Here is a 27,381-nt window from a genome sequence, read left to right as displayed (position 1 = left end):
CCAAATGTTAATATTGATAGGTATTTGAGAGAGATAACGACAACCTATAACGATGTTTTATTCAAGAAACGCCATGGATTATAAGGGGGTAGGTACACATAAATAAGAAACGTTAAGAAACGTTTTAGATGATAATGTGCACATAAATATTATACACAGTGCTACTTTTCTTATATTCTTTTCCTGTGACATACTTTACTGCATTGTGTGACACAATGGCAGATGAGAATGCTGAAGGTGGTGTTAACCCTCCAAATGCTTATGGTCGTGAAGTACCTCGTAAGCATAGGCAGTGCTTGTGTCAGTCCTCCCTCTCCTCTCCATATTAAGAAAGGAGCCCCTGAATGGAAGCTATTCAAACAAATGTGGGACAATTATTGTGTTATACCCGACTTCAAGAAGAGACGGGATCCTACAAGAAAGCGTTGCTTCTGCACACCTTAGGCCCTGCAGGACTTTGTGTGTACAATGGCATGCAGCTTCCTGAGCATCACACTGTTGCTAACATGCCTTTGATAATCACTTCATAGGCAGAACTAATGAGACCTATGAGCGTTACAAATTCAACATGAGAGATCAGAAGCCTGAAGAATCTTTTGAGGACTGCGTCGCTGCTTTGCATATTCTCATCAAGACCGGCAACTTCTGTGAGCATAACAAAGACTCGTTTCTTCATGATTGCATTGTGTTGGGTATCAGAGACAGTGCTACAAGAGATCTGACTCTACAGACTTGCATTGACAAGTGTCATGCAGCTGAGAGCACTTCACAACAGTTGAAGTCCATGAAGTCCGAGGAAGCTTCAGCTGAAGCTCATGTTGTTTCATCAAAAGGTCTGAAGAAAGGAAAGAAAGAACATCTGAAACAAAAATGCTAATTCTGTTAACCAGACACATAAATGAAGAAGGAACTTTGCCCTGCCTGGGGTAAGACTTGCAAGCTGTGCAAAAAGAGAAACCATTTTGCCATCAAATGTAGGCAGAACACAAAGGTTGACTCTGATTCAGCTAGTTCGGAGTTTGGAGACTCTGAATCATGTCTCGCTGTATCCTCACAACAAGGGAAGATTATCAAGGCTGAGATGATAATTGAAGGTACTACTGTGACATGTCAAATTGATTCTGGAGCCAGTGTGAACGTGATAAGTGTCAGGCATGTCAAGGGAACTAAGCTTGAGCCCTGGAAAACCAAACTTCATATGTATGATAGCTCAGCGCTGATAATGAAAGGAAAAGCTGTGCTTGCTGTGAGAAACCCGTAAACAGGCTAGAAGCTCAAGGCTGACTTTGTTGTAGTGAAAGAAGATTTCACAATGCTGATCGGCAAGAAAACTTCAGAAGATATGAAGCTGATTACTGTGCACTACAAGAATTTTGAAAGTGTTGCTCAGATTGACTGTGACTCTGATCCTCTACTCTCTGAGTATCAAGATGCATTTGGAGATGACCAAGATAGTCTTCCTGGAATAGCTCATATTCAAGTCGACGACACTGTGTCACCTGTCATTTCTCCCTCTTGCTGCATACCACATGCTTTGAATTCTGAAGTGAAAGCTGAACTTGAAAAGCTCACAGAAAAAGACATAATCGCCCCAGTGAATGAACCTACCAGCTGGTGTAGTCGGATGGTTGTAGCGCGGAAGAAATCGGGAAATCTTCGCATTTGCATCAATCCGAGACCTCTGAATAAGTATGTCAAGCGTGAACACCATCCACTACCAGTGATGAAAGACTTCCTTCCAAAGCTCAACAACGCCAAAGTTTTCTCTAAACTTGACCTGAGAAATGCTTACTGGCATGTTCATCTGGGTGAGGAATCCAGCAAACTTACCACATTCCACACTCCTTTTGGACAGTATCGCTGGAAGAAAGTTCCATTTGGTACGTCCGTGAACAGTGAACTATTTCAGAAATGCCTGGACTAAGCACTGGAAGGTATAGATGGTGTTATCGGAGTGTCTGACGACATCATTGTCTATGGTGAAGACACTGCATCTCATGATGCAAACCTTCGAGCACTTCTTGAGAGATGCCGCACCCTTAGTATTCAACTGAATCCAGAGAAGCTTGAACTTCGCAAGAGCAAAATCTCTTTCTTAGGACATTTGTTCGCCTGCCATGGTCTCAAGATCGATCCCGAGAAGGTCGAGGCTATTCTCAAGATGCTGAAACCTGAAAACGTGGAAGGTGCCCGTCATTTATGTGGTTTTGTTAACTACCTATCCAAATTCCTGCCAAGATTCTTTGATGTCTTAGAGCCCATAAGACAACTCACACACTCTGATGTGGAATGGACAGGGACTGAAACCTATGATGAAGCTTTCGCAACTGTGCAAAGACTTGTTACTAAAGCACCTGTGCTAGCATTCTATGACACAAAAGAAGAACTTGAATTCCAATGTGACGCTAGCTAGAGTGGACTTGGAGCTGTTCTTCTCCAGAACGAGCGTCCTGTAGCCTATGCTAGCCGTGCCGTAACTGAAACAGAGACAAGATATACCCAAATAGAGAAGGAAATTCTTGTTGTCTTCGCCCTGGAGAAATTCCATCAGTACACATTTGGCAGAACTGTGAAAGTCCAGACTGACCACAAACCCCTTGAATCAATCCTGCAAGAACCCCTGTCCTCTCCACCAAGATGACTTCAAGAAATGATGCTGCATATCTATGGCTACGATGTCAAGGTCCGCTACAGGAGAGGAAAAGAACTACTCGTTGCTGATGCCCTGTCTCGTTCATACATCAACCAGCAAGGAAAGTTTGAAACAGAATTTGAGCACATCACATGATGTTGGCACTGTACCCATCAAGAAGAAAAGACTGCAAAGGCTGAAGACAGCAACTGAACAAGACTCCAGTCTACAGAAGGTGAAATCTGTTATCATGAATGGCTGGCCGGAAGATAAATCCAACCTACCACTTAAAGTGACCCCATATTTCAGTTTGCGTGATGAATTGACTACTCAAGATGGTCTATCTTCAAGGGAGAGAGTTGTTGTTCTTGTTTCCATGCGCTTAGAGATGAAGCAAGTGCTTCATGAAACTCACAACGGAATTGATGCCTGCCTGAGAAGAGCAAGAGAATGCCTGTACTGGCCAGGTATGAACAAAGAACTCGAGAACTTCATCTCCACTTGTGAAGTATGTCAGACACATACATCTGCAAATCAACCAGAGACGTTGAGGCCCCATGAGATCCCTCTCGCCTTTGGGAAAAGATTGACTTGGATTTACTTGAATTTGAATGCAGAGACTATCTGGTAACTGTGGACTATTTTCCCAGTTTTTGGGAAATAGACAGACTTCAGAAGACAAAATCGTCCTTTGTCATTGACAAACTGTGATTCCACTTTGCCAGGTATGGTCTGCCCAGCATTGTTGTTTCTGAAAATGGACCACAATTTACATCAGACACATTTGAGAAATTCTCTGAGAAATATGACTTCGAGCATATTCTTGCTGACCCATACAATCACAAGAGCAATGGAAAAGCCTAATCCGCAGTCAAATCGACCAAATCCCTGATGTTGAAGAACAGAGACAAGGACCAGTTCTTCGTGCTCCTATACCAGAAATGTTCCAGATCAGAGTACAGGAACAAGTCCAGCACAACATTTCCTGATTCCAATTCAATTTCCAAGAATTTCCTGAAGACAGAACTTCATACCCCTGAAGTTGAAAAACTGAAACTGCACCAGAAGAAACAGAAGCTGAATTTTTACAAACATGCCAAAGACTTACCACCCCTGTGTGAAGATGATAACATCGTCATGCAACCGTTTGCTCTTGGAAAGAAAAAATGCTCCAAAGGAAAGGTCATAGCTCGTGATGGTCAATCATACCAGATGGAAACTGAAAATGGCACTGTCTACCGTTGAAATAGAGTTCACCTGAGAAAGACTGAGAAACTGATTCCTGAACCTCCTCATGTCTCACTTGACCCTGAACCTGAAGTGGATTCCCCTGTACCTGATCAACCTGCTATGCAACATCCTGATACTGCCCAGACTGAGATGCCTGAATTGTGGTCGAAGCCTGTGTTGAGCCCTGTTAAATTTGTGCCTTCTCCTGTGCTGACTCTTGTGCCAACTCCCATGCTGACCCCTGTGAAGTATCCACCCTGTCCCAGTCCCTCCAAGTTTCCGATCCGTACTCGTTCTGGTCGTGAAATCAAGAGTACCAAAACGAAAGATTTTATCTATGCTTTAAAGTGACTGTATTGTTCGTGTCAGAAAACATCGGTTGTGTCGGAAACAGTTTTGTAATTTCGGTTCCGTTTTTCTTTTTTTTTTCTTTTTTTTTCTTTTTTTCTTTTTTTAGTTTAATTTCTCACTCGTTTTCAACTGTATGTCCATCTTCTCGAAAAGAAAGGGGATGTTACAGTGTTGATACATTTCAGTCAAGAGTAGTAAAGGGAAGTCACTCTTTCTCTCCCCTCCGGTCTGTGTAATGGCGCACACTACATGCAGAATTAAAACAGTTTGTTTAAACCAAAGTTTTATTAACTCACTTGTGTAAACAAAGTGACTCTATGTTTTAACCCGGTGTTCGGTTGTCTCTTTGTGTGTGTGTGTGTGTGTGTGTGTGTGTGTGTGTGTGTGTGTGTCAAACTTTAACATTGCCATTTTCTCTGCAAATACTTTGTCAGTTGACACCAAATTTGGCATAAAAATAGGAAAAATTCAGTTCTTTCCAGTCATCTTGTTTAAAACAATATTGCCCCTCTGGGATGGGCACAAAAAAAAGAAAGAAAAAAACAAGAAAAAAACAAAACAAACCCAAATTATATGCAAACTGCATTTACTGTTATATTTATATATTTTTATTCTCTAAACTTGGCACTTTGATCTGATATTCTGACACAACAACAAGAGCAGTCATTGTTATCATTTTTTGTTCAAACAGGAACTTCTTTTGCAAACGTTTTAGTGCAGATAGTAAAAAAGGGAAATTAATCTGTAATTAATGCTACGGGGCTTAATTTGCTTTAAACTGATCTTTCTCATCTTAAACATTACATTTTGAAATTATACTCAATACATAAAAAAAACTTGTGTGTTTTACTCTCAGTGTACAGGGCTTTCACTATGTTCATTCGCCCAAGTGGTCTTTTGGGGAAAATACTAAAATCAATACGACGAGTGGACTTTATAGATCTATTGGATGAGCCCTGAAGGTCATGGGCAAAAATCAATTGCGTACACATATTTATACACATTCAAAGCGCGTGCTCATATTCTTCGCGAACGACGCCATTTTGTTTCAAGTTGTTGGCCTGCCCATTCAATCCTATATTCAATCGACAATACACGATAACATGTGATGGAAAGTTGGAGAAGGAGACCGTTAAAATATTTATTCAGAGAAAGATTTGTGAACGCATCATCACTTAATGGATTATGGCCCCAAGCTGCCATAAAAATATCCACAAGATCAGTCGGAATTCACAGTTAAAAATAATGAACCATGTGAGTTAATACCCTTGAACTGATGAAACGTAAAAATTTCCAGTCTTGACTTTTCTCAAAATGAAGTCCTTTTCACTTCATACGACGTTTAGAAGTACTTGTACTTGGCTCTACATGTTATTAGTTTAACAAAATACGCAATTTTCATATCAAATTTAAACCTATAAAACTAGAATGAACATAAAAGAGAAATTGAATCGACTGTGTCGTACATTCCTGGCGGTTTAACTAAACTTGTACATCTATCTAGATCCAGAGAAAACGGCTAAATGTTGCAGTGTGATTGCGGCGATAGCCACGTCTCCTTTACCGCGGACTTAAAAAGAATTTTTAGTTGCCGTTAAAGATTTTTTGAATGCCCAAGATACACCAGAATAATATGATTTAAACAGCGTTCTCACTGCGAATACCGCAATCGATTTATCGCCCTGAAAAAAGCATGTTTAAATATTAAATTTTTGAACGCTAGTTAAGGAGGCACGATAGTGTATTGGGTAAGACATTTTCTTCTCACCCGAAAACGCGGGGTTCGAATCTGCCTGCAGGACTTGTTAATATATGAATTAAGATATATCGGGAATCTTCCCAAATCACCATAAATCAGATCCTTAGGGGTTTGTCAATCAACACATAAGAACCGTTTCATGGCAAACAAATGTAGCTTTTCTATTTCACTTCCTGTTTCAAAAGCCCAATTATCAGCCCCGTATTGCACTATATACCTGTACACCAAACAACTTAAAGAACAATCCTGCAGAGCTGTTTTTAGACTTATTTGATAAACATAGTATACTGGCTAAATCAAGCAAAGAACTATATTTCATTACAAATAAGCTCTGTGGCAGAAGAAAATCTTCTTTGCTTCCTCCTATCTATCCATCTTCAGTACTGCCCAGCGTCTTCTCAGATTTTTGTGCCAAAAAAATTGTTATCGTCAGGAAAGAACTGGATTCACAGTCAGTTGTGTCACATCCCTTGGGAAAATAATTTCAGGGTGTTCCTTTTGTTGTTTTCACACAGTACAATTATTATATTTATATAGCGCTGAATCTCGTGCAGAGACAAATCAAAGCGCTTTCGCACCAGTCATTCAAACGCATGCATAACTCTAGAACTGGAGGGGAAAAAACAAACAAAACAAACAAACATACCTGTATCAGAGAAAGATGTACTTAGTGTGTTGAAAAAGTCTGCTCCAAAAAAACATGTGACCTGGACTCCCTTCCCAAACCACTACTGTATGAGTGTTTGGATGTTTTGCCTGTACTAACAAAAATAATAAATGATTCTTTAATTTCTGGTGTCTTCCCTGATGTATACAAAATTGCATTTGTTAAGCCCCTGCTAAAGAAAGCCACTCTGGATCACAATGACCTCAAATACTTTTGCCCAGTGTCCAACCTTGCTTTTGTGTCCAAAATTATTGAAAAAATTGTTCTCTCTCAACTTTCAGACTATTTAGCATCAAGCAACCTGGTTCCTTCTTTTTAGTCAACATATAGATCTGCCCACTGCTTTGTTTAAAGTAGTAGATGCAACAAAATAATCGTTCACAGAGCTTCAAGGGTCGCATAATTCAGCTCCTCTTTCTGATGTCATTTCTGGCCATTCCGTTCTTCACCACTCTTTTGCTGATGTTACTCAGCTGCAGAACCAAACCAAGCACACCGTCTGATTCCGTCAATGCAGGATTGCATTCTCGATGTTAAATCCTGGATGACATCTAAATGATGACAAAACCGAAGCAATGATTATTTCTTCTTTAAGAATGTCCACATCTATTTCTTTTCCTGCCTCTATTGTGGTTGGTGATGCCACAGTTCAGTTTTCTAAATCAGTAAGGAACCTTGGAGTCATTCTTGACTCAAACCTCAGCATGCATGCTCAAGTAGTAAATCTGATATGCATAGTCAATTGTGAACTTCGTCGCATCAGCTCTATCCGTCAGTACCTTTCTGTTGAAACTAATGCATACAACGTTTGTGGTTATACAGTCTTTGAATTCATATGATTAAAAAAAATCGATTGCATATTCATTTTTCCACACGAATTTTTCAGTGTATTTTTACACTATGTATGTATTACACAGTGTATTTTTACACTTTATTTTTTATTTTAAAATATATTCACGTTTATTTATGTGAAACTCAAAAGGCATATGATCAGACTCGATCCCTTCTTTTTACACAAAAGAAACAGCTGGAATGTATTAAATCAAAAAGATGACAAGATGCACCAAAAAAAAAAAAAAAAAAAAAAAATCGTTCACAGAGCTTCCAGTGTCACATAATTATGTAAGTCACATGACCAGCCCTATCACCAATGCATACACTATTAAGAAAAAAACAACCCCAAAGCAGACCACATATTTAACAAACATTTTCCATACACATTTAAAACGCTGTCTTCAGAACATCTTCTAATCGGAAACTGATCAAATTTATCGAACCATGAAACTACTCAAAATCCTCATCAATATTCCGTGTAGCATCAGCTATCTTTCCCTTTAGATCGCCACACATTAGAACTGAAATATTTGGGTGGGGGGAGGGGGAGGGGGGTATCAGTATCAGTAACTTAAGGAGACGTCACTGCGTTCGGACAAATCCATATACATTATACCACATCTGCAAAGCAGATGCCTGACCAGCAGCGTAACCAACGCGCTTATTCAGGCCTTGAGAGACAGAGAGACAGAGACTCAAGACTCAAATGGATTGATGACGTAAACACCAAGTGAAAAACACGCTTCCTCCCTCCCTCCCCTGCACATATTTACGCTATTCACAACTCTCCCCGCACTTCATAAGGAACACACACCAGTGATATCTATTGGTAAGTGCATGCACTATCTTGGTGGTCTGCTAGTGAGGATCGATCTATCCACGTGCAGTCTCGTAGACCATTGGGGGCATCAAACATTTGGCGACCAGCCTCCACTATCCCTCTCGGTTGTCTGTCCTTCTGACTGTCTCATTCAGGGTTAGACCTGTCCACTGGGAGATGCTGTCCTCCCATATCTTCTTCCGCTCTCCATGCTCCCTGCACTGTTTCAGCAGGAAGGTCTTGGCCAGTCCTGATGAACGTGAGACGACGCCACACAACTTAAATTTTCAATCCCATTATAGCTTTATAGTACTATCCAGTTTTGGGTCTAATTGAGAGTCTTGGAGTATAAAATACATTATATCCTGTATGTCTTAAATAATGAAATGCATCTCTAACTTTCTTAGAAGACCTTGGCAGTTTACAGAGCAAAAAATTACATCCTGGTTCATTTTAGCTCACTAAAAGATTTGTATTTGTGAAGAACAGCAACTTTAGAAATTCGATCGGGGCTTCAGAATCATACTTGCCAGGACCGATCACTTCAAGTAGTCTTCACACCTGTATAGCACTATTATGATGTGTGTTTCAGAGAAGCAGAGTCGGTCCGTTTCACGGAAGACGTCTGTGTTCAGTACAACCCCAGCTCCTCCTCCCGTGTGACTGACAACAATATAGCAATGAACGACGATGGTCATGTTTCTGACAATGAGATAATGGATACACTTCCATTCGACGACAACGACAGCGTTTACCGTCGTAGAATTTCTCACTTGTTTGTAAAGGCGTGGCGGGAAAGAATTGGAGAATACTGTGTGCGTGTGTCCTGTACAGGTAAGAACCACCCTTTTCTGCACTGAAACAAATGACTACTGTGTCCTAAGACAGTTCGTAACTTCTCCATGTCTTTGTCTCTCTACCTTAGTATGTGTGAATCTCTCTCTCCGTGTTTATCTGTCTGTCTGCCTCTCCCTCTGTCCCTTCCCTGTCTCTTTCTCAGAAGCGTTTTTAATGCTTTTAGTTGGCTGCCGCAGAAGCAGTTCCATTCTTCAGCTCTGTGTGGATGAGGGATTTGGTGAACTGAGATATTTGAAAGTGTCGATGACTTTCAGGATAAAGTCTTTTAAAAAAGAGTCGTAAATGTGAATTGTGTGACCTATGTGTGTGAGAAGTTATTTAGTGTGAATGTTGTGACTTGATAATTGTGGAAGGTGGAAGTCTTGTAAACGATATGACTTTATGACTTGATGAGTGTGAATGTAAATGATATGATCCTATGACTTGGTGAGTGTGAAGTTATTGTGTGTATGGTGTGATTTCATGTTTGTGAAGTTAGTTTGAATGGTGGGACTTGATGTGTGTCAAGCTAGAACGAATAGTGTGAATTCATGTTTGGAAAGTTAGTGCAGATGGTGTTATTTCACGTGTGATGTTAGTGAGAATGATGTGACTTGATGTGTGTGAACTTAGTATAAATAATGTGACCTGATGTAAGTGACATTAGCGTAGATGGTATGGCTTGATGCTTGTGAAGGTAGTGTGAATGGTGTGACTGAATGTGTGTGTGAAGTGAGTGTGAGTGGTGTGACGTCATGTGTGTGAAATGAGTGTGAATCGTGTGACTACACATGTCACGCTAAGTCAGTGTGAATAATGTGACTTTGTGTGTGAAGTTTGTGTTAAAGGTGTGACTTCATGTATGTGAAATTAGTTTGAATGGTGCGATTTTGATGCATTTGAAGTTAGTGTGATTGGTGTGATTTCATGTATGTGACGTTAGTGTGAATAGTGTGTCTTCATGCACATGTGAAATTAGTATGATGTGACTCAATGTGTGTGATATTAGTGCGAATGGTGTGACTTGCTGTGTTTTAAGTAAGTGTGAATGATGTGAATGATGCGATTTCATGTGTGTGAAGTTAGTGTGAATGATTTTACTTCACATGTGTGAAGTGTATGATTTGACTTCACGTGTGTGGAGTAAGTGTGAATGGTATGACTTCGTTTGTGTTAAATTGTGTGAATGGTATGGCTTGCTTTGTGTTAAATCAGTGTGAATGATGTGACTTCATATGTTTGTAGTAACTTTTCTGTGAATGCTATAACTTCACGTGTTTGAAAGCATTGTGAATGTTGTGGCTTTATGTGTGTAAAGTAAGTTGTGACTTCATGTGTATGAAGTGTAGGTGAATGATGTGACTTGATGTGTGTGTGAAGTAAGGGTGGATAGTGTGACTTCATGTGTGTGAAGCTGGTGTGAGTGGTGTGACTTGATGTCAGATGATGACACTTATAATAACAGCAGATGATGACACCAGTAAAATGGCAGATGATTACATTAATGATCATAGCAGATGATTACACAAGTGATAATGGCAGATGATGTCACCCCCTTCGCCCCCTTGGGGATGCTGGGGGTCTTTCAGTATGAACAGCATCCCCGCCTGGAAATTCTGTGCTAGAAATGTCCTCTTTTCTATCACTCTTTTCGTTTCTGCCTTTTTTCTTTCTTTCACTGTTGTCTCCTTTTTTCTTCCTTCCCAATCCATTCCCCTTTCTTTTTTCAAGCAAGCCTTGACACTTTTTTCTCTTTTCTGCAGTCTGTGATGTACTATCTGTGCTGTTTTGCTCTGGCGATTAGGTAGTGAGATGTAAACACTGGGATGAGCACTAACTGCCCATTCTGCAGTGTTATTTGCATATATGGCTTCATTATTCTGTCATTCTTTCTTAAGTATTCTGTTTTCCCCCCGATTTTTTGTTGTTGTTATCTTGGGATGATGAATTAAACGGAATGGCTAGCGTCCTCAGCATGGCCTGGTCTTATTTGCCATAAGCAGCTAAATGGTTGGGATACTGTGTCATGAAATGTGTTTTGTAGTTTTGTCTTAGTGGAGTATTTTTTGTAGATGTGACAGTTTGTGTTGATGTGGTTGAGCATTTGTATGGTTTGACAGTCCTGATATGGCCCTGTGCGGTTGGCTGGACTATAACTAACAAGAACAAGATGATGACACCTGTAATATTGGCTGACGTTGACACCAGGGATTAAAGCAGATGACGATGACACCTGTCATGCTAATTATAGCAGATGATGACACCAGTAAATATAGCAGATGATGACACCTGTAATAATGGCTGATGATGACACCAGTAAATATAGCAGGTGATGACACCAGTAATAATGGCTGATGTTGACACCAGTAGATGTAACAGGTGATGACACCAGTAATAATGGCTGATGATGACACCAGTAGATGTAACAGGTGATGACACCAGTAATAATGGCTGATGTTGACACCAGTAGATGTAACAGGTGATGACACCAGTAATAATGGCTGATGATGACACCAGTAGATGTAACAGGTGATGACACCTGTAATAATGGCTGATGATGACACCAGTAGATGTAGCAGGTGATGACACCAGTAACAATGGCTGATGATGACACCGGTAGATATAGCAGGTGATGACACCAGTAATTATGCCTGATTATGACACCAGTAGATGTAACAGGTGATGACACCTGTAATAATGGCTGATGATGACACCAGTAGATGTAGCAGGTGATGACACCAGTAACAATGGCTGATGATGACACCGGTAGATATAGCAGGTGATGACACCAGTAATAATGGCTGATGATGACACCAGTAGATGTAACAGGTGATGACACCAGTAACAATGGCTGATGATGACACCGGTAGATATAGCAGGTGATGACACCAGTAATTATGCCTGATTATGACACCAGTAGATGTAACAGGTGATGACACCAGTAATAATGGCTGATGATGACACCAGTAGATGTAACAGGTGATGACACCAGTAATAATGGCTGATGATGACACCGGTAGATATAGCAGGTGATGACACCAGTAATAATAGCTGATGATGACACCAGTAGATATAGCAGGTGATGACACCAGTAATTATGGCTGATTATGACACAAGTAGATATAACATGTGATGACACCTGTAATAATGGCAGTAATTATGACACAAGTAGATATAGCAGGTGATGACACCTGTAATAATGGCAGTAATTATTACACCAGTAGATATAGCAAGTGACAACAACAGTAATAATGGCAGCAGTTATGACACCAGTAGATATAGCAGGTGATGACACCAGTAATAATGACAGTAATTATGACACCAGTAGATATAGCAGATGATGATACATGTAATAATGGCTGATGATGACACCAGTAGATATAGCAGGTGATGACACCAGTAATAATGGCAGTAATCATGACACCAATGATGATGAAGAGGATGTTTTTTTCAGCCGTTGTCGGGTTGGCTTTGCTGCTGTGCGTGATCATTACTGTGGTCGGCATCATCAAATTGGTCATAGGTATGTACTTCTGTTAACCGCTTAATTATTGCCTTCGCCGAATTGTCACCAGTGACAACTTGGAAGAACCCAGTTAAACACTAAAATGTCGCCAGTGATAAATCAGTGGACCAGCGACAAAGTTTGATAGACTTCCACTAGCGGATAGGTGCATGTCGGTTTGGCGACATTTCAGCATGTACTTAGTAGCCGCTGATTTGTCATCGTTAGTTCCTTCACTGGAATCAGAATCAGAATCAATTCTAAATGTCAATCAAACCTTTACAAAGTGTATAAGACATGCATATACAGTCACATATACCACACACAAAAAGAAATTAACAATAAAATAAAATGAAATATAGAATAAGAAATTCGGCAGCAGTTATAGGCGAAATTTCCAAACATTCCTACAGGTTTGTCTTCCAGTTTAAGCTGACTGGGTTTAATAGTAGTTAGAAAATATTTTTGTTCAGTTTCGTGTATGAATTCTTCAACAGTTTGTTTTTGCTTTGGAGGGAGGGGGAGTATTCTGTGTATTTGCTTGCTAAGCTCGGGAGCATGTCTTTGTTCCCGCAGGTCAGTATTCCCCCAGGTATTTGTTCTCTGAGGTATATATTCCTCCAGGTCTATGTTCCCCCATGGTCAGTGGTCAGTGGGAATCAGCAATGGTCAGTGGTAGTTTGGTCACTGGTGGTCAGTGGCCATGATGTTCAGTGGTGACCAGTGATCAGAAGTGGTCAGTTGTGGTCGGTGGTCTTTGGTGGTCAGCTGTCAGAAGTCGTTACTAGTGGTTATGGTAAGAAGTGGTTGGTGGTCAGTAGTGGCCAGCGGTCATCAGTCATCAGTGGTCAGTGGTCTGTAATGATTAGTAGTAGTCACTGGTGGTCAGTAGTGGTCAGCGGTGGTCAGTGGTCAGTTGTGGTTAGTGATGGTCAGCAGTGACCAATGATCAGTAGTGGTCAGCGCGCAGCAGTGGTCAGTACGTCCAAAGGAACACATCAGTTCGGGTGCTGTAATACCCAAAGGAATACTTATCAGCACAGATACGGTAATATCCAAAGGAAACTTATCAGCACAGATACGGTAATGTCCAAAGGAAACTTATCAGCACAGATACGGTAATGTCCAAAGGAAACTTATTCAGCACAGATACGGTAATGTCCAAAGGAAACTTATCAGCACAGATACGGTAATGTCCAAAGGAAACTTATCAGCACAGATACGGTAATGTCCAAAGGAAACTTATCAGCACAGATACGGTAATGTCCAAAGGAAACTTATTCAGCACAGATACGGTAATGTCCAAAGGAAACTTATCAGCACAAATACGGCTGGCACAAAAAACTGTATTTTTATGACATTGTGCACGGGGGTCTCAGAAATAGTTGACAGTGATCAGTGATCAGAGAAACTTGTGTCAACGCAGATGGGCATTAGACTTACACACTCTGGAAATACCATTTATTTAATGATAATAGTAAAGCAACGTTTCTCCGTCGATGTTCCAACGTCTGCAATGTGTCTGACAGCAATCGTCTTCTGGTGGAGTTGTCCCGTGTCCACCTTGCCCTCCTACCTCCTGGTGTCTGCTCTTTCCCCTGCCCTCTTCTATGTCACGTGTCGCACGCGTTACAGACAGCACGGCAAAACTCCGGATGCACAGCGCATTCTGGGAAGATGGCGGTTTTCCGCTGTGCCATACACAGTAGACACAGAGAGGTCCTGGCAAGCAGGGCTGGCAGGGGTGCTTAGCTTCTTCCTCCTCTGCTGGCTCATCTATGGTAAGTGATGGTGGTGATGTGGACACGTGCCCCGTGGATGTGGAGGTGCGCTACAGTTAACAACAACAACAACTCTCTCTCTCTCTCACTCCCTCTCTTGATGAGGCTGCTACAAAACCAACAAAGAAAGTGTACAGCAACATTCCCCTCACAGTGAGTACAACATCCCCCTCACAGTGAGTACAACAACACTCCCCTACAGTGTGTACAGCAACACTCCCCTCACAGTGTGTACAGCAACACTCCCCTCAGTGTGTACAGCAATACTCCACTCTAAACGTATACAGCAACACTCCCCTCACAGTGTGTACAGCAACACTCCCCTCACAGTGAGTACAACAACATTCCCCTCACAGTGTGTACAGCAACATCCCCCTCACAGTGTGTACAGCAACACTCCCCTCACAGTGTGTACAACAACACTCCCCTCACAGTGTGTACAGCAACACTCCCCTCACAGTGTGTACAGCAATACTCCACTCTAAACGTGTACAGCAACACTCCCCTCACAGTGTGTACAGCAACACTCCCCTCACAGTGTGTACAGCAATACTCCACTCTAAACGTGTACAGCAACACTCCCCTCACAGTGTGTACAGCAACACTCCCCTCACAGTGAGTACAACAACATTCCCCTCACAGTGTGTACAGCAACACTCCCCTCACAGTGTGTACAGCAACACTCCCCTCACAGTGTGTACAGCAACACTCCCCTCACAGTGTGTACAACAACACTCCCCTCACAGTGTGTACAACAACGCTTCCCTCACAGTGTGTACAACAACGCTTCCCTCACAGTGTGTACAGCAACACTCCCCTCACAGTGTGTACAGCAACATCCCCCTCACAGTGTGTACAACAACACTCCCCTCACAGTGTGTACAGCAACACTCCCCTCACAGTGTGTACAGCAACATCCCCCTCACAGTGTGTACAACAACACTCCCCTCACAGTGTGTACAACAACGCTTCCCTCACAGTGTGTACAGCAACACTCCCCTCACAGTGTGTACAGCAACATCCCCCTCACAGTGTGTACAACAACACTCCCCTCACAGTGTGTACAGCAACACTCCCCTCACAGTGTGTACAGCAACATCCCCCTCACAGTGTGTACAGCAACACTCCCCTCACAGTGTGTACAGCAACATCCCCCTCACAGTGTGTACAGCAACATCCCCCTCACAGTGTGTACAGCAACACTCCCCTCACAGTGTGTACAGCAACACCCCCCTCACAGTGTGTACAGCAACATCCCCCTCACAGTGTGTACAGCAACATCCCCCTCACAGTGTGTACAGCAATACTCCACTCTGAACGTGTACAGCAACACTCCCCTCACAGTGTGTACAGGAACACTCCCCTCACAGTGTGTACAGCAACACTCCCCTCACAGTGTGTACAGCAACACTCCCCTACGGTATGTACAGCAACACTCCCTTACTGTGTGTATAGCCAATCCTCCGCAACAGTGTGTACAGCAACACTCCCCTCACAATTTGTACAACACTCCCCTCACAGTGTGTACAGCAACCCTCCCCTCACAGTGTGTACAACAACACTCCCCTCAGTGTGTACAGCAACCCTCCCCTCACAGTGTGTACAACAACACTCCCCTCAGTGTATACAACAACACTCCCCTCACAGTGTGTACAACAACACTCCCCTCACAGTGTGTACAACACTCCCCTCACAGTGTGTACAGCAACCCTCCCCTCACAGTGTGTACAACAACCCTCCCCAACAGTGTGTACAGCAACACTCCCTTACAGTGTGTACAGCAGCACTCCCTTACTGTGTGTACAGCAACACTCCCCAACAGTGTGTACAGCAACACTCCCTTACTGTGTGTATAGCCAATCCTCCGCAACAGTGTGTACAGCAACACTCCCCTCACAGTGTGTACAGCAACCTTTAGTGTGTACAGTAGGAACCTTTCCTCACAGTGTGTACAGTAACACTTCCTTACAGTGTGTAAAACAACCTTTCCTCTCAGTGTGTAGAGCAACCCTCCCCAGCAATGTGTACAGCAACACTCCTTTACAGTGTGTACAACAACACTCACCCCAATGTGTACAGCAACACTCCCTTCACAGTGTGTACAGCAACACTCCCCTCAGTGTGTACAGCAACACTCCCCTCACAATGTGTACAACAACAGTCCCCTCAGTGTGTACAGCAACACTCCCCTCACAGTGTGTACAGCAACACTCCCCTCACAGTGTGTACAGCAACACTCCACTCAAAGTGTGTACAGCAACACTCCCTTGCAGTATGTACAACACTCCCCTCACAGTGTGTACAGCAACACTCCCCTCACAATGTGTACAGCAACACTCCCTTACAGTGTGTACAGCAACACTCCCCTCAAAGTGTGTACAGCAACACTCCCCTCACAATGTGTACAGCAACGCTCCCTTACAGTGTGTACAACAACACTCCCCTCAAAGTGTGTACAGCAACACTCCCCTCAATGTGTACAGCAACACTCCTTTACATTATGTACAACAACACTCCCCTCACAGTGTGTACAGCAACATTCCCCTCACAATATGTACAGCAACACTCCCTTACAGTGTGTACAACAACACTCCCCTCACAATGTGTACAGCAACACTGTTAGTACAGTAACCATCCCGTCTCAGTGTGTACATTAACGCGCGCGCATGTGTGTGTGTGTGTGTGTGTGTGTGTGTTGTCTTTCAACAGTTATTGTGGTTTTCTTTTTCTTTTTCTTGGACTTTACATACATAATTTTTTGACTCACTTGTGTAAACAAAGTGACTATGTTTTAAACAGGTGTTCGTTTTGTGTTGTGTGTGTTAGTCTGTGTATTCATGGTAAACGTCAGCATTGCCGTTTTTCTGGAAGTACGTTGTCTACCAATACCAAATTTGGCTTAAACATTGCAGGAAAAAAATCTTCACTATCATACCAATAATAGGTCGTATATCTCACGAATTAAGCCGTATTAACAGATTATTTGGTTGAAATTCGTTCCGAAATATAAAAATTCTAAAAATAAAACAACCCCACTCCCCCGAAAAACAACAACAAAAACCATCACCCACACACAGAACACTCTTCTCACTGTAGATTGTGTTTTTCTTGTTCACAATTAAGGGAAAGAAATACAAATTCTGTACAGAACACGTACAGTGAGTTACACCATCAGTGTGTTTTCTGCATATAAATATTCTAAAGTGGACACTGAATTAACTGGAATGAACAAAAAAGAAAAATTGAATCAATCGTTTCTTTTGGCCTGTTGTAAACTGGTTCGTGCAGATCTAGAGATCTAATATGAGTCGCGATGTGCTTGAAGTGATGGCAACGTCTCCTTTACTGCCAAAATAAAAGAATAATCGAGATATAATAGAACACACAAAAGACATGATTTAAACGGCATCATTACGTACATACAATCACGTCTATTTCTCGCGTGCAGAAAAAAGCAACAAAATATAGTCAAGTGACGTCACAGGCGCCGTAGCAGTGGGGATAAGTCTGCTTGCTTCAGAACTGAACATGCACGGTTCGATCCCGCTCGCATGCCTTTTTTCTTTTCTTTTTTTCTCCAAAGCTTATATGTATATGCATGCAGAACACATTTCAACGATTTTTTTTCTCTTCATGATTCCTTTACTGAACAAAGCGCAAAGCACAAGAAGGCCTTGCCTCCTGTTACATATTTCTGATCATATTATATATGTTTATAGTTTCCATGTGGATAGATATTGATAAAGTATTTTGATTGACTGATTGCATGATTGACTGCCCACAAAATGTGACACGTGGATGTCAGGTCGTCTTAAGACACATTGTGTAATACAGAGCCGCTAACAGTCAGAGCACTGAACAAGGTGCCTACGCGCCATTTGTGCCTGCATCGGATCCAGAGCATATTGGACAAATCCGTATCCGCAACATCACATTTGCGAGGCAGATTCCTGACGGCAGCATAAGCCAACGCACCAGTCAAGGCTTGGCCATAGGGCAACCCTTTAGTTGCCATTGGTTATTTTTCAGTGAACCAGGTAAGTGATACACACGAGACCTCAGTTTATCGTCTCATCCGAATGACTAAACGCTGAGTTTGATTTGTTGTTGTTGTTGTCAAACTAGGGAGAGACGGTGAGAGCGGGAATCGAATCCCGACCTTCATGGACGCAGTATTGGCAGATAAGCGTCTTAACGATTCTGCCACCTTTCCATTGTTAATTCACTTTTACAAAATTATAAAACGTTTGTGCCCACATCATTTGGGTCATCTAGTTCCATTTCTAGTATCCACACGAAATCCGTAATCAAGGCGAAGATCTATCGATGTGGGGACCTATCGAGATGCAGACCATCGGACAATCTTCGCAGTGCACCGACAATTGCCGCTGCGAACAGGCCTCAGCGAGGGAGAGGCTCTGAAAGGGGATTCAACCATGCTTCCAACAACGGGACCAGGCACCATCGTGACCTGTATGTACAGCAGTCAAGCAGAGGCTTCCCCACTAACAGGGGATAAGCACGACGTGACACATCTGGAGATAGTGACACTATCGGTCAGATGTGACGGGCTTCGATAGATCACCACATCGATAGGTCTCCATGCGGGTCTGGGTTTGATTCCCGTTCTCACCCTTTTTCCCAAGTTTGACTGGAAAATCACACTGGGCATCTAGTCATTCGGATGAGACGATAAACCGAGGTCCCGTGTGCAGCAGTTAGCGGGACTTCGGCTCTGCTGTGGATCCGAAGCAGGCACAAAATGGCGTGTAGGTACTTTGTTCAATGCTCTGACTGTTAGCTGCTCTGCATCCTGACGACCTGACATCTCTGTGTTTCACACACTATGGTCTGTATCCTGACGACCTGACATCTCTGTGTTTCACACACTATGGTCTGTATCCTGACGACCTGACATCTCTGTGTTTCACACACTATGGTCTGTATCATGACGACCTGACATCTCTGTGTTTCACACTATGGTCTGTATCCTGACGACCTGACATCTATGTGTTTCACACTGTGGTCTGTATCCTGACGACCTGACATCTATGTGTTTCACACTGTGGTCTGTATCCTGACGACCTGACATCTCTGTGTTTCACACTGTGGTCTGTATCCTGACGACCTGACATCTCAGTGTTTCACACTGTGGTCTGTATCCTGACGACCTGACATCTCAGTGTTTCACACTGTGGTCTGTATCATGACGACGTGACATCTGTGTGTTTCACACTGTGGTCTGTATCCTGACGACCTGACATCTCTGTTTCACACTGTGGTCTGTATCCTGACGACCTGACATCTATGTGTTTCACACTGTGGTCTGTATCATTACGACCTGACATCTATGTGTTTCACACTGTAGTCTGTATCCTGACGACCTGACATCTCTGTGTTTCACACTGTGTTCTGTCTTATGACGACCTGACATCTCTGTGTTTCACACTATGGTCTGTATCATGACGACCTGACATCTCTGTTTCACACACTGTGGTCTGTATCCTGACGACCTGACATCTCTGTGTTTCACACTGTAGTCTGTATCCTGACAACCTGACATCTATGTGTTTCACACTGTGGTATGTATCATGACGACCTGACATCTCTGTGTTTCACACTATGGTCTGTATCCTGACGACCTGACATCTCTGTGTTTCACACACTATGGTCTGTATCCTGACGACCTGACATCTCAGTGTTTCACACACTATGGTCTGTATCCTGACGACCTGAAATCTATGTGTTTCACACTGTGGTCTGTATCATAACGACCTGACATCTCTGTGTTTCACACTGTGGTCTGTATCCTGACGACCTGACATCTCTGTGTTTCACACTGTGGTCTGTATCCTGACGACCTGACATCTCTGTGTTTCACACTGTGGTCTGTATCCTGACGACCTGACATCTCTGTGTTTCACACTGCGGTCTGTATCCTGACGACCTGACATCTCTGTGTTTCACACACTCTGGTCTGTATCCTGACGACCTGACATCTCTGTGTTTCACACTGTGGTCTGTATCATGACGATCTGACATCTCAGTGTTTCACAAACTATGGTCTGTATCATGACGACCTGACATCTCTGTGTTTCACACTGTGGTCTGTATCATGACGACCTGACATCTCTGTTTCACACTGTCGTCTGTATCATGACGACCTGACATCTCAGTGTTTCACACTGTGGTCTGTATCATGACGACCTGACATCTCTGTGTTTCACACTATGGTCTGTATCATGACGACCTGACATCTCAGTGTTTCACACTGTGGTCTGTATCCTGACGACCTGACATCTCTGTGTTTCACACTGTGGTCTGTATCATGACGACCTGACATCTCTGTGTTTCACACTGTGGTCTGTATCATGACGACCTGACATCTCTGTGTTTCACACTGTGGTCTGTATCATGACGACCTGACATCTCAGTGTTTCACACTGTGGTCTGTATCCTGACGACCTGACATCTCTGTGTTTCACACTATGGTCTGTATCATGACGACCTGACATCTCAGTGTTTCACACTGTGGTCTGTATCCTGACGACCTGACATCTCTGTGTTTCACACTGTAGTCTGTATCCTGACAACCTGACATCTATGTGTTTCACACTGTGGTATGTATCATGACGACCTGACATCTCTGTGTTTCACACTGTCGTCTGTATCATGACGACCTGACATCTCAGTGTTTCACACTGTGGTCTGTATCATGACGACCTGACATCTCAGTGTTTCACACTGTGGTCTGTATCCTGACGACCTGACATCTCAGTGTTTCACACTATGGTCTGTATCCTGACGACCTGACATCTCTGTGTTTCACACTGTGGTCTGTATCCTGAAGACCTGACATCTCTGTGTTTCACACTGCGGTCTGTATCCTGACGACCTGACATCTCTGTGTTTCACACACTCTGGTCTGTATCCTGACGACCTGACATCTCTGTGTTTCACACTGTGGTCTGTATCATGACGATCTGACATCTCAGTGTTTCACAAACTATGGTCTGTATCATGACGACCTGACATCTCTGTGTTTCACACTGTCGTCTGTATCATGACGACCTGACATCTCAGTGTTTCACACTGTGGTCTGTATCATGACGACCTGACATCTCAGTGTTTCACACTGTGGTCTGTATCCTGACGACCTGACATCTCAGTGTTTCACACTGTGGTCTGTATCCTGACGACCTGACATCTCTGTGTTTCACACTGTGGTCTGTATCATGACGACGTGACATCTCTGTGTTTCACACTGTAGTCTGTATCCTGACGACCTGACATCTATGTGTTTCACACTGTGGTCTGTATCATGACGACCTGACATATATGTGTTTCACACTGTGGTCTGTATCATGACGACCTGACATCTCTGTGTTTCACACTGTGGTCTGTCTTATGACGACCTGACATCTCTGTGTTTCACACTGTGGTCTGTATCATGACGACCTGACATATATGTGTTACACGCTGTGGTCTATCTTATGACGACATGGCATCTCTGTGTCACAAACTGTGGTCTGTCTTATGACGACATGACATCTCTGTGGCACATACTGAGGTGTTTCTTATGAAGACGTGACATCTCTGTGTCACATACTATGTCTTATGACGACGTGACATCTCTGTGTCACACACTATGTCTTATGACGACGTGACATCTCTGTGTCACATACTATGTCTTATGACGACGTGACATCTCTGTGTCACATACTATGTCTTATGACGACGTGACATCTCTGTGTCACATACTATGTCTTATGACGACGTGACATCTCTGTGTCACATACTATGTCTTATGACGACGTGACATCTCTGTGTCACATACTGTGGTGCTGTTGGTGTGGTGTGTAGATTTGGTGTGAGTGTGAGTGTGCTGGGAGAGGGTTGACTTAAAGAAATTAGCTGGCACAGGTTACTAATCGCACGCACGTGTGTGTGTGTGTGTGTGTGTGTGTCGGGGGGCGGGGGGTGTTGTCCAGGAACCATTGTGATTGTCCTGACTTCACGCAGAATAGACGAGACAGCAGACAACTGTTCCCTGGCCGTGGCTGTTGGACCGAGCCCCGCTAACAGCACCACGCCTCACACCGCCCTCCTGGTGCGGAACACGTCTTCCTTGTCCTCGGCCATTGGCACTGGTGGACAGAGTGGAAAGAACGATTCTGTGCAAATGAAAGAATCGTCTTTTTCGTTGTTACCCTCTTCCTCCTCATCGTCATTATCAATGTTGTCATCGTCATCCTTTATGTTCTTCACTCTACGTCCGTCAAAGAAAAATAGCACTACTGCCGACCAGTATACATCCCCATACAATTATTCTGCGATGACACCCTCTTCAGCCAGCCATTACACTGATTCCACTGATGTCAGGGAGGGGACGGGCGCCGACAGTGACATCAAGCTAGCGTCACACGGGAGGGAAGAATGTGCGGGTTGTGACGAAGGTTTTCTGACATGGTGTTTCTCTCTGGTGCTGTTTGACTGGCTGTATCTGGCAACCATGGTGGTCAACCTGCTGGTGGTGGGCACTGTGCCCTGCTGCTGCTACGTCAGCCTGGATGTGTGATGTTGTTTACACGGGCGTGATGAAGATCTGCCTGTTGTTTTCAGTGACCAACAGCCCAGGAGCCAGGGAGAGGATGGGTGAACTGCTGTGTGTGGCGCAGCTGGGGATGTGTGTGCACCTTCCGTGTCTGGCTGACCGACAAAAGTGAAGGCAAACTTTGACCGTTCGTGCCGATGATCTCCATCCTTACCTGCCTTCCCCACCTCATCACCCCGCGTATTATGCATTCACCATACCCATACCGAGACGTTGTGATAAATACATGTATCACATTTAGTCATGACATGGAAATAAATCTCCCACTGCATTGAAAATTTGAAGATCTGACAATAGCTATTTTTCTTAGGGTCATTAGAAGAAAACAAGATGAAGCAATCATGTGCTGACTAAATGAAACGAAAATAACCATTTTGTGGCACATACGTGGAGCTTCAGAAGGTACTTTTACTCACTTCACCTCTGTCACTGACGCCTGTTGCCCCGCCTAGGACAGAGGCGGCCGACAAGAGTTAAGATGAGATCAGAAGATCAGAATAACGTTATCTCATAAAGAGAAATTGCATCAGGTGCGAAAAAAAGAAAATTGGATGATAATTCGACACGAAAAATATTAAACATTACTTAAAAAGCAACATTACACATGTAAGACATGTGAAAACATAACAGTATTGCATACATTCACTTTAGAATTAAATGATAATTACTATTGTAATTTATGTAATATAATATAATATAATATAATATAATATAATATTTCCGTTTGAAAGACCCGAACCATAAGATTGCATACTTCATAATTTATTGGACACTCACTCCGCACACTGCCGCACGCTACCAGCCTGACTATTAAAAATAGATTATCCCGGAAAGTCAAACAAATACAAAATATTATGCATTCACCATACACACACGCGCGCGCGCACGCACACGCACACACACACACACGCGCGCGCGCGCGCGCGCGTGAAATGAACGTGGAATAAGTCTTCTGAGGTCTGGACTCCACTTGAACAGTCCTGTAGCGTCGTCCCGATGGCAGCAGCTCATAATACTTGGCTGAAATATAGGTGTCATCAGTTGCTATCTGCCTGGCTTTCTAAACCACTCGTCTTTCATACAGCTGTTCCATACTAACTTGTCTTACTCCCACAACCTTACTGCGCACTTTCATTACATCATTTAAAACTCGCATACTCCTCACTCCCAAACTTTCATACCAACGCATAAATGAGACTGTGAGCACAGACTCAAAGCAACCTTGGTGATGAATCTGAAGATTCTCGGAACTGATACAAATATTTCTGAACATCTGCAGACAAAACATTCTGGGTTCGCATTGTTTTTGAATATATTAAATATTCCTGTCAAATGATAGTATATTAACTAAGATAGTTCCTAAGCATTTATATTTGTTGACTCTTTCAACAGTTTTAGCATCTATTACATATAACAACGTCAGGCACAGGCAAGTGGTCTTTTCGAAAATCAGTTAACATTTTTTTTCTCATTGAGATCCAGGTGGTTCGTTTCATACAAAGAACAGAACGTTTTGATTTCACTTAAGTAGATAGCATCGGAGTCGGACAGATCTTCAACAGCTGAATCGTCAGAATAATATATGATAGCAGTTTCCTCTGTGCCTTTGCAGTCATTCGTGAAAATGTAAAGAGAACAGGGGACAGCAGCGTGCCTTGGGGTGCGCCAGTAAAGGTAGAGTTTTCAGAAGAGTGGACAGACTAAAAACCGACTGCTGATCAACATCAAAAACAACACTTTACTATTTGTTAGTCATTAATTTTCATCTCCTGGCCTCATTATTTGTTAATTTCCAGTTGAAAAACCACCGAGGCAACCATATGTTTGTTCTGTATTGTCCATGTGTTCTGTGTGGCTTGTTCAAGGTTAAAGAGGCTATGCCAGTCTTGAATAAAAGCTTATTTGTGTTTGCACATTTCTTCTGTCTTTGCTGCTGTATGCACATGTCAAATGATCGGTATAAGGACAGGCCCGGCGCTTCTTTTTTGAGGAAGTGTCTGGGTTTGTTCCAATGTACCTTTTATTTACCTGTGTGCTAGCTGAATCGGTAGCGTAAGCAGCATTGACTTGAAGTTGTGTACCTTGTGAATGGAGAGAGTTACCACTCTTTACTATTTGTTAATCAAAACCAACAGTTTGATGGCAAGGAGGTGAGGTTGTACTGTGTATAACGTGGAAGAGAAGTCAAGAAAAGGAATGCGGGGGAAAAAAGAAAAGAAAAAAAGATCCTGTGTTCATTCAAATGAAGGAAAGCATTGTGAATGAGGATTAAAATGGTATCGTCGATAATTCTTTGTGGTTTGTATGCAAACTGAATTTAACAAGGGACTGTTTTCCTTTTCATATCTCCAGTAATCGTCTTCAACCCATCCATTGCATATGCCATTCTTCCTGTCTGAAACTCCTGCTCTACTTTGGCTTCGGATTTTATTTGCCCCCTTCATAACTCCCCTCTAAGCTTCTTTTGAACCAGTTTTATATCGTTCTTGTTCCCTGTTTGAATGCTAACCTTTTCTCATTTAAAATGGTTTTGACGGACTTAAAAATCCACGGTTAGTTGTTGGGAAACCATTTAACAGTTTTTGTCGGAATCATCATGTCTTCACAGAAACTGTTACAACATCCGCTGGTTCATGAACATCATCACACGTGTCGATGATGACCACTCCAATAAGTACAATCGAAGCAAGTATCCTTTCAACTCATCCACTCTCTTGCGACCATACTTTCACACTCTTTTTCACAACCAACTCTGTCTTTATGTAAGGTCTGTTTAATGGAAATAAATGGACAGCATCATGATTGGGTGCAGCCAATGGTGCCAGGGGGACAGATCTATATGCATGTGGAATGTTTCCATTGCATAAGTCAACCGTCTTGTCCAGTCAGGTGCGGCAGGGAACATGCTGTTAAAAAGGTTTAAGTCGCGGTGATAAAGATCTCCAACAATCGAACACGGGGCTTCGGCTGAGATGAGCTGAAGGTCGCACACAACAGCGGCGACCAAGATCGTCTTTTCTGCACGTGCAGTTGATGCCTGGTCAAAAACTAGGGCATACACCACAATAATAGAAATTTAAAAAAAAGAAAGAATAAAAAAGAAGAAGATGCGACCGAACTCACGTTGCAGTTACCGAGGTCTGTTAGACACTGCTACGACTTAGAGTTCCTGTGTGCACCATGGCTTTTTCACGCAATCATTGGCACTGTCACACCACTTTTCACAGACAAACAGGCGCACACCACCACCAATTTTCTTCCCCACTTTATCACATTTCCATTCTGTATCAATCATCATACTTTTTACTCATCACATTTTCACTCAACCACGTAGTAAAACAAAGCAAGCACGAGTTCCTGAATTCGCTTAAAAATCAACAGTTTGACCGTATTTAATCTAAATTACAGTTCTTGCCGTTGGGGTTGCCGAGAAATCTGACTGACAATACAGATGGCAGTTGGGGCATAGCAATATTTGTTCTCAGTCTTCTCTTCACACCTCCTAACAGTCCTCTCTTCACACCTCCTAACAGTCTTCTCTTCACACCTTCACCCATTCCAGTCTGCCTATCGCGCTGACCACTCTCCTCCACATTCTGAACAATCTACTGATAGCGTCTGACTCAGGAAAAAATTCCCTTCTCACTCTTCTCGACTTGTCAGCTGCCTTTGACACGATAGACCATTCAATCCTTCTTTCCCGTCTTCATTTTACATTTGGTATCAACGGCACTGTCCTAAACTGGTTCAAATCTTATCTCACTGATCGATTCCAGTCTGTCATTGTTGATCATTTCCAATCTGAACCCGTTAAAATCGAACATGGAGTCCCACAGGGATCTGTTTTAGGCCCAGTGCTCTTCACACTGTACACTGCTCCTCTCGCTGAAATTATCATCCGCCATAATATCAGTCATCATTCTTATTCTGATAACACTCAACTCCAGAAGAGTGATACCCCTGAAAAATTGTCGCTCTTGCAAGAAACATCCAACTGCTTCCTGGACATTCAAAACTGGATGACTCGAAATAAGTTACAATTGAACGCGGACAAAACTGAAGCAATGATCATAGGAACTAAACAAAAACTGTCTTCTATCACAATCGACACAATCAAACTTGGCAGTACATCCATCCCTCTTTCCACGTCAGTCAGGAACCTCGGTGTTGTCCTTGACAATACACTGCCCATGCAAAAATTTATCAGTCAGACATGTCAGTCCTGCTACTGTCAACTGCGGCGCATCAGTGCCGTCCGGAAATATCTGTCCACTGACGCAACATCTAGACTTGTCGTTTCTCTCATTCTCTCTCGCCTTGACTACTGTAACTCTCTATTATCTGGTCTGCC

At 42.8% G+C, this 27,381-nt stretch overlaps 1 protein-coding gene across 3 annotated transcripts in view; it reads left to right on the top strand.

Moving 5' to 3' along the window:
- LOC143290154 (uncharacterized) overlaps window positions 1-25,390 on the top strand; it is a 62,388-nt gene extending 36,998 nt beyond the window's left edge. For 2 of the 3 annotated variants that reach the window (XM_076599457.1, XM_076599459.1), the window contains exons 2-5: window positions 8,886-9,127; window positions 12,585-12,653; window positions 14,165-14,416; window positions 22,408-25,390. In XM_076599457.1, coding sequence (XP_076455572.1) covers window positions 8,886-9,127; window positions 12,585-12,653; window positions 14,165-14,416; window positions 22,408-22,994 — 1,150 coding nt within the window. In that variant the 3' untranslated portion in view covers window positions 22,995-25,390. The remainder of the gene's footprint in view (window positions 1-8,885; window positions 9,128-12,584; window positions 12,654-14,164; window positions 14,417-22,407) is intronic. The other variant, XM_076599458.1, reaches the window with a different exon arrangement.
- The last annotated feature ends 1,991 nt before the right edge of the window (window positions 25,391-27,381 follow it).

This window comes from Babylonia areolata, chromosome 15 (assembly GCF_041734735.1).
Source record: "Babylonia areolata isolate BAREFJ2019XMU chromosome 15, ASM4173473v1, whole genome shotgun sequence".
Taxonomy (NCBI): Eukaryota; Metazoa; Mollusca; class Gastropoda; order Neogastropoda; family Buccinidae; genus Babylonia; species Babylonia areolata.
Note: the sequence above shows the minus strand (reverse complement) of the source record. Positions and strands in the feature narration are given on the sequence as shown.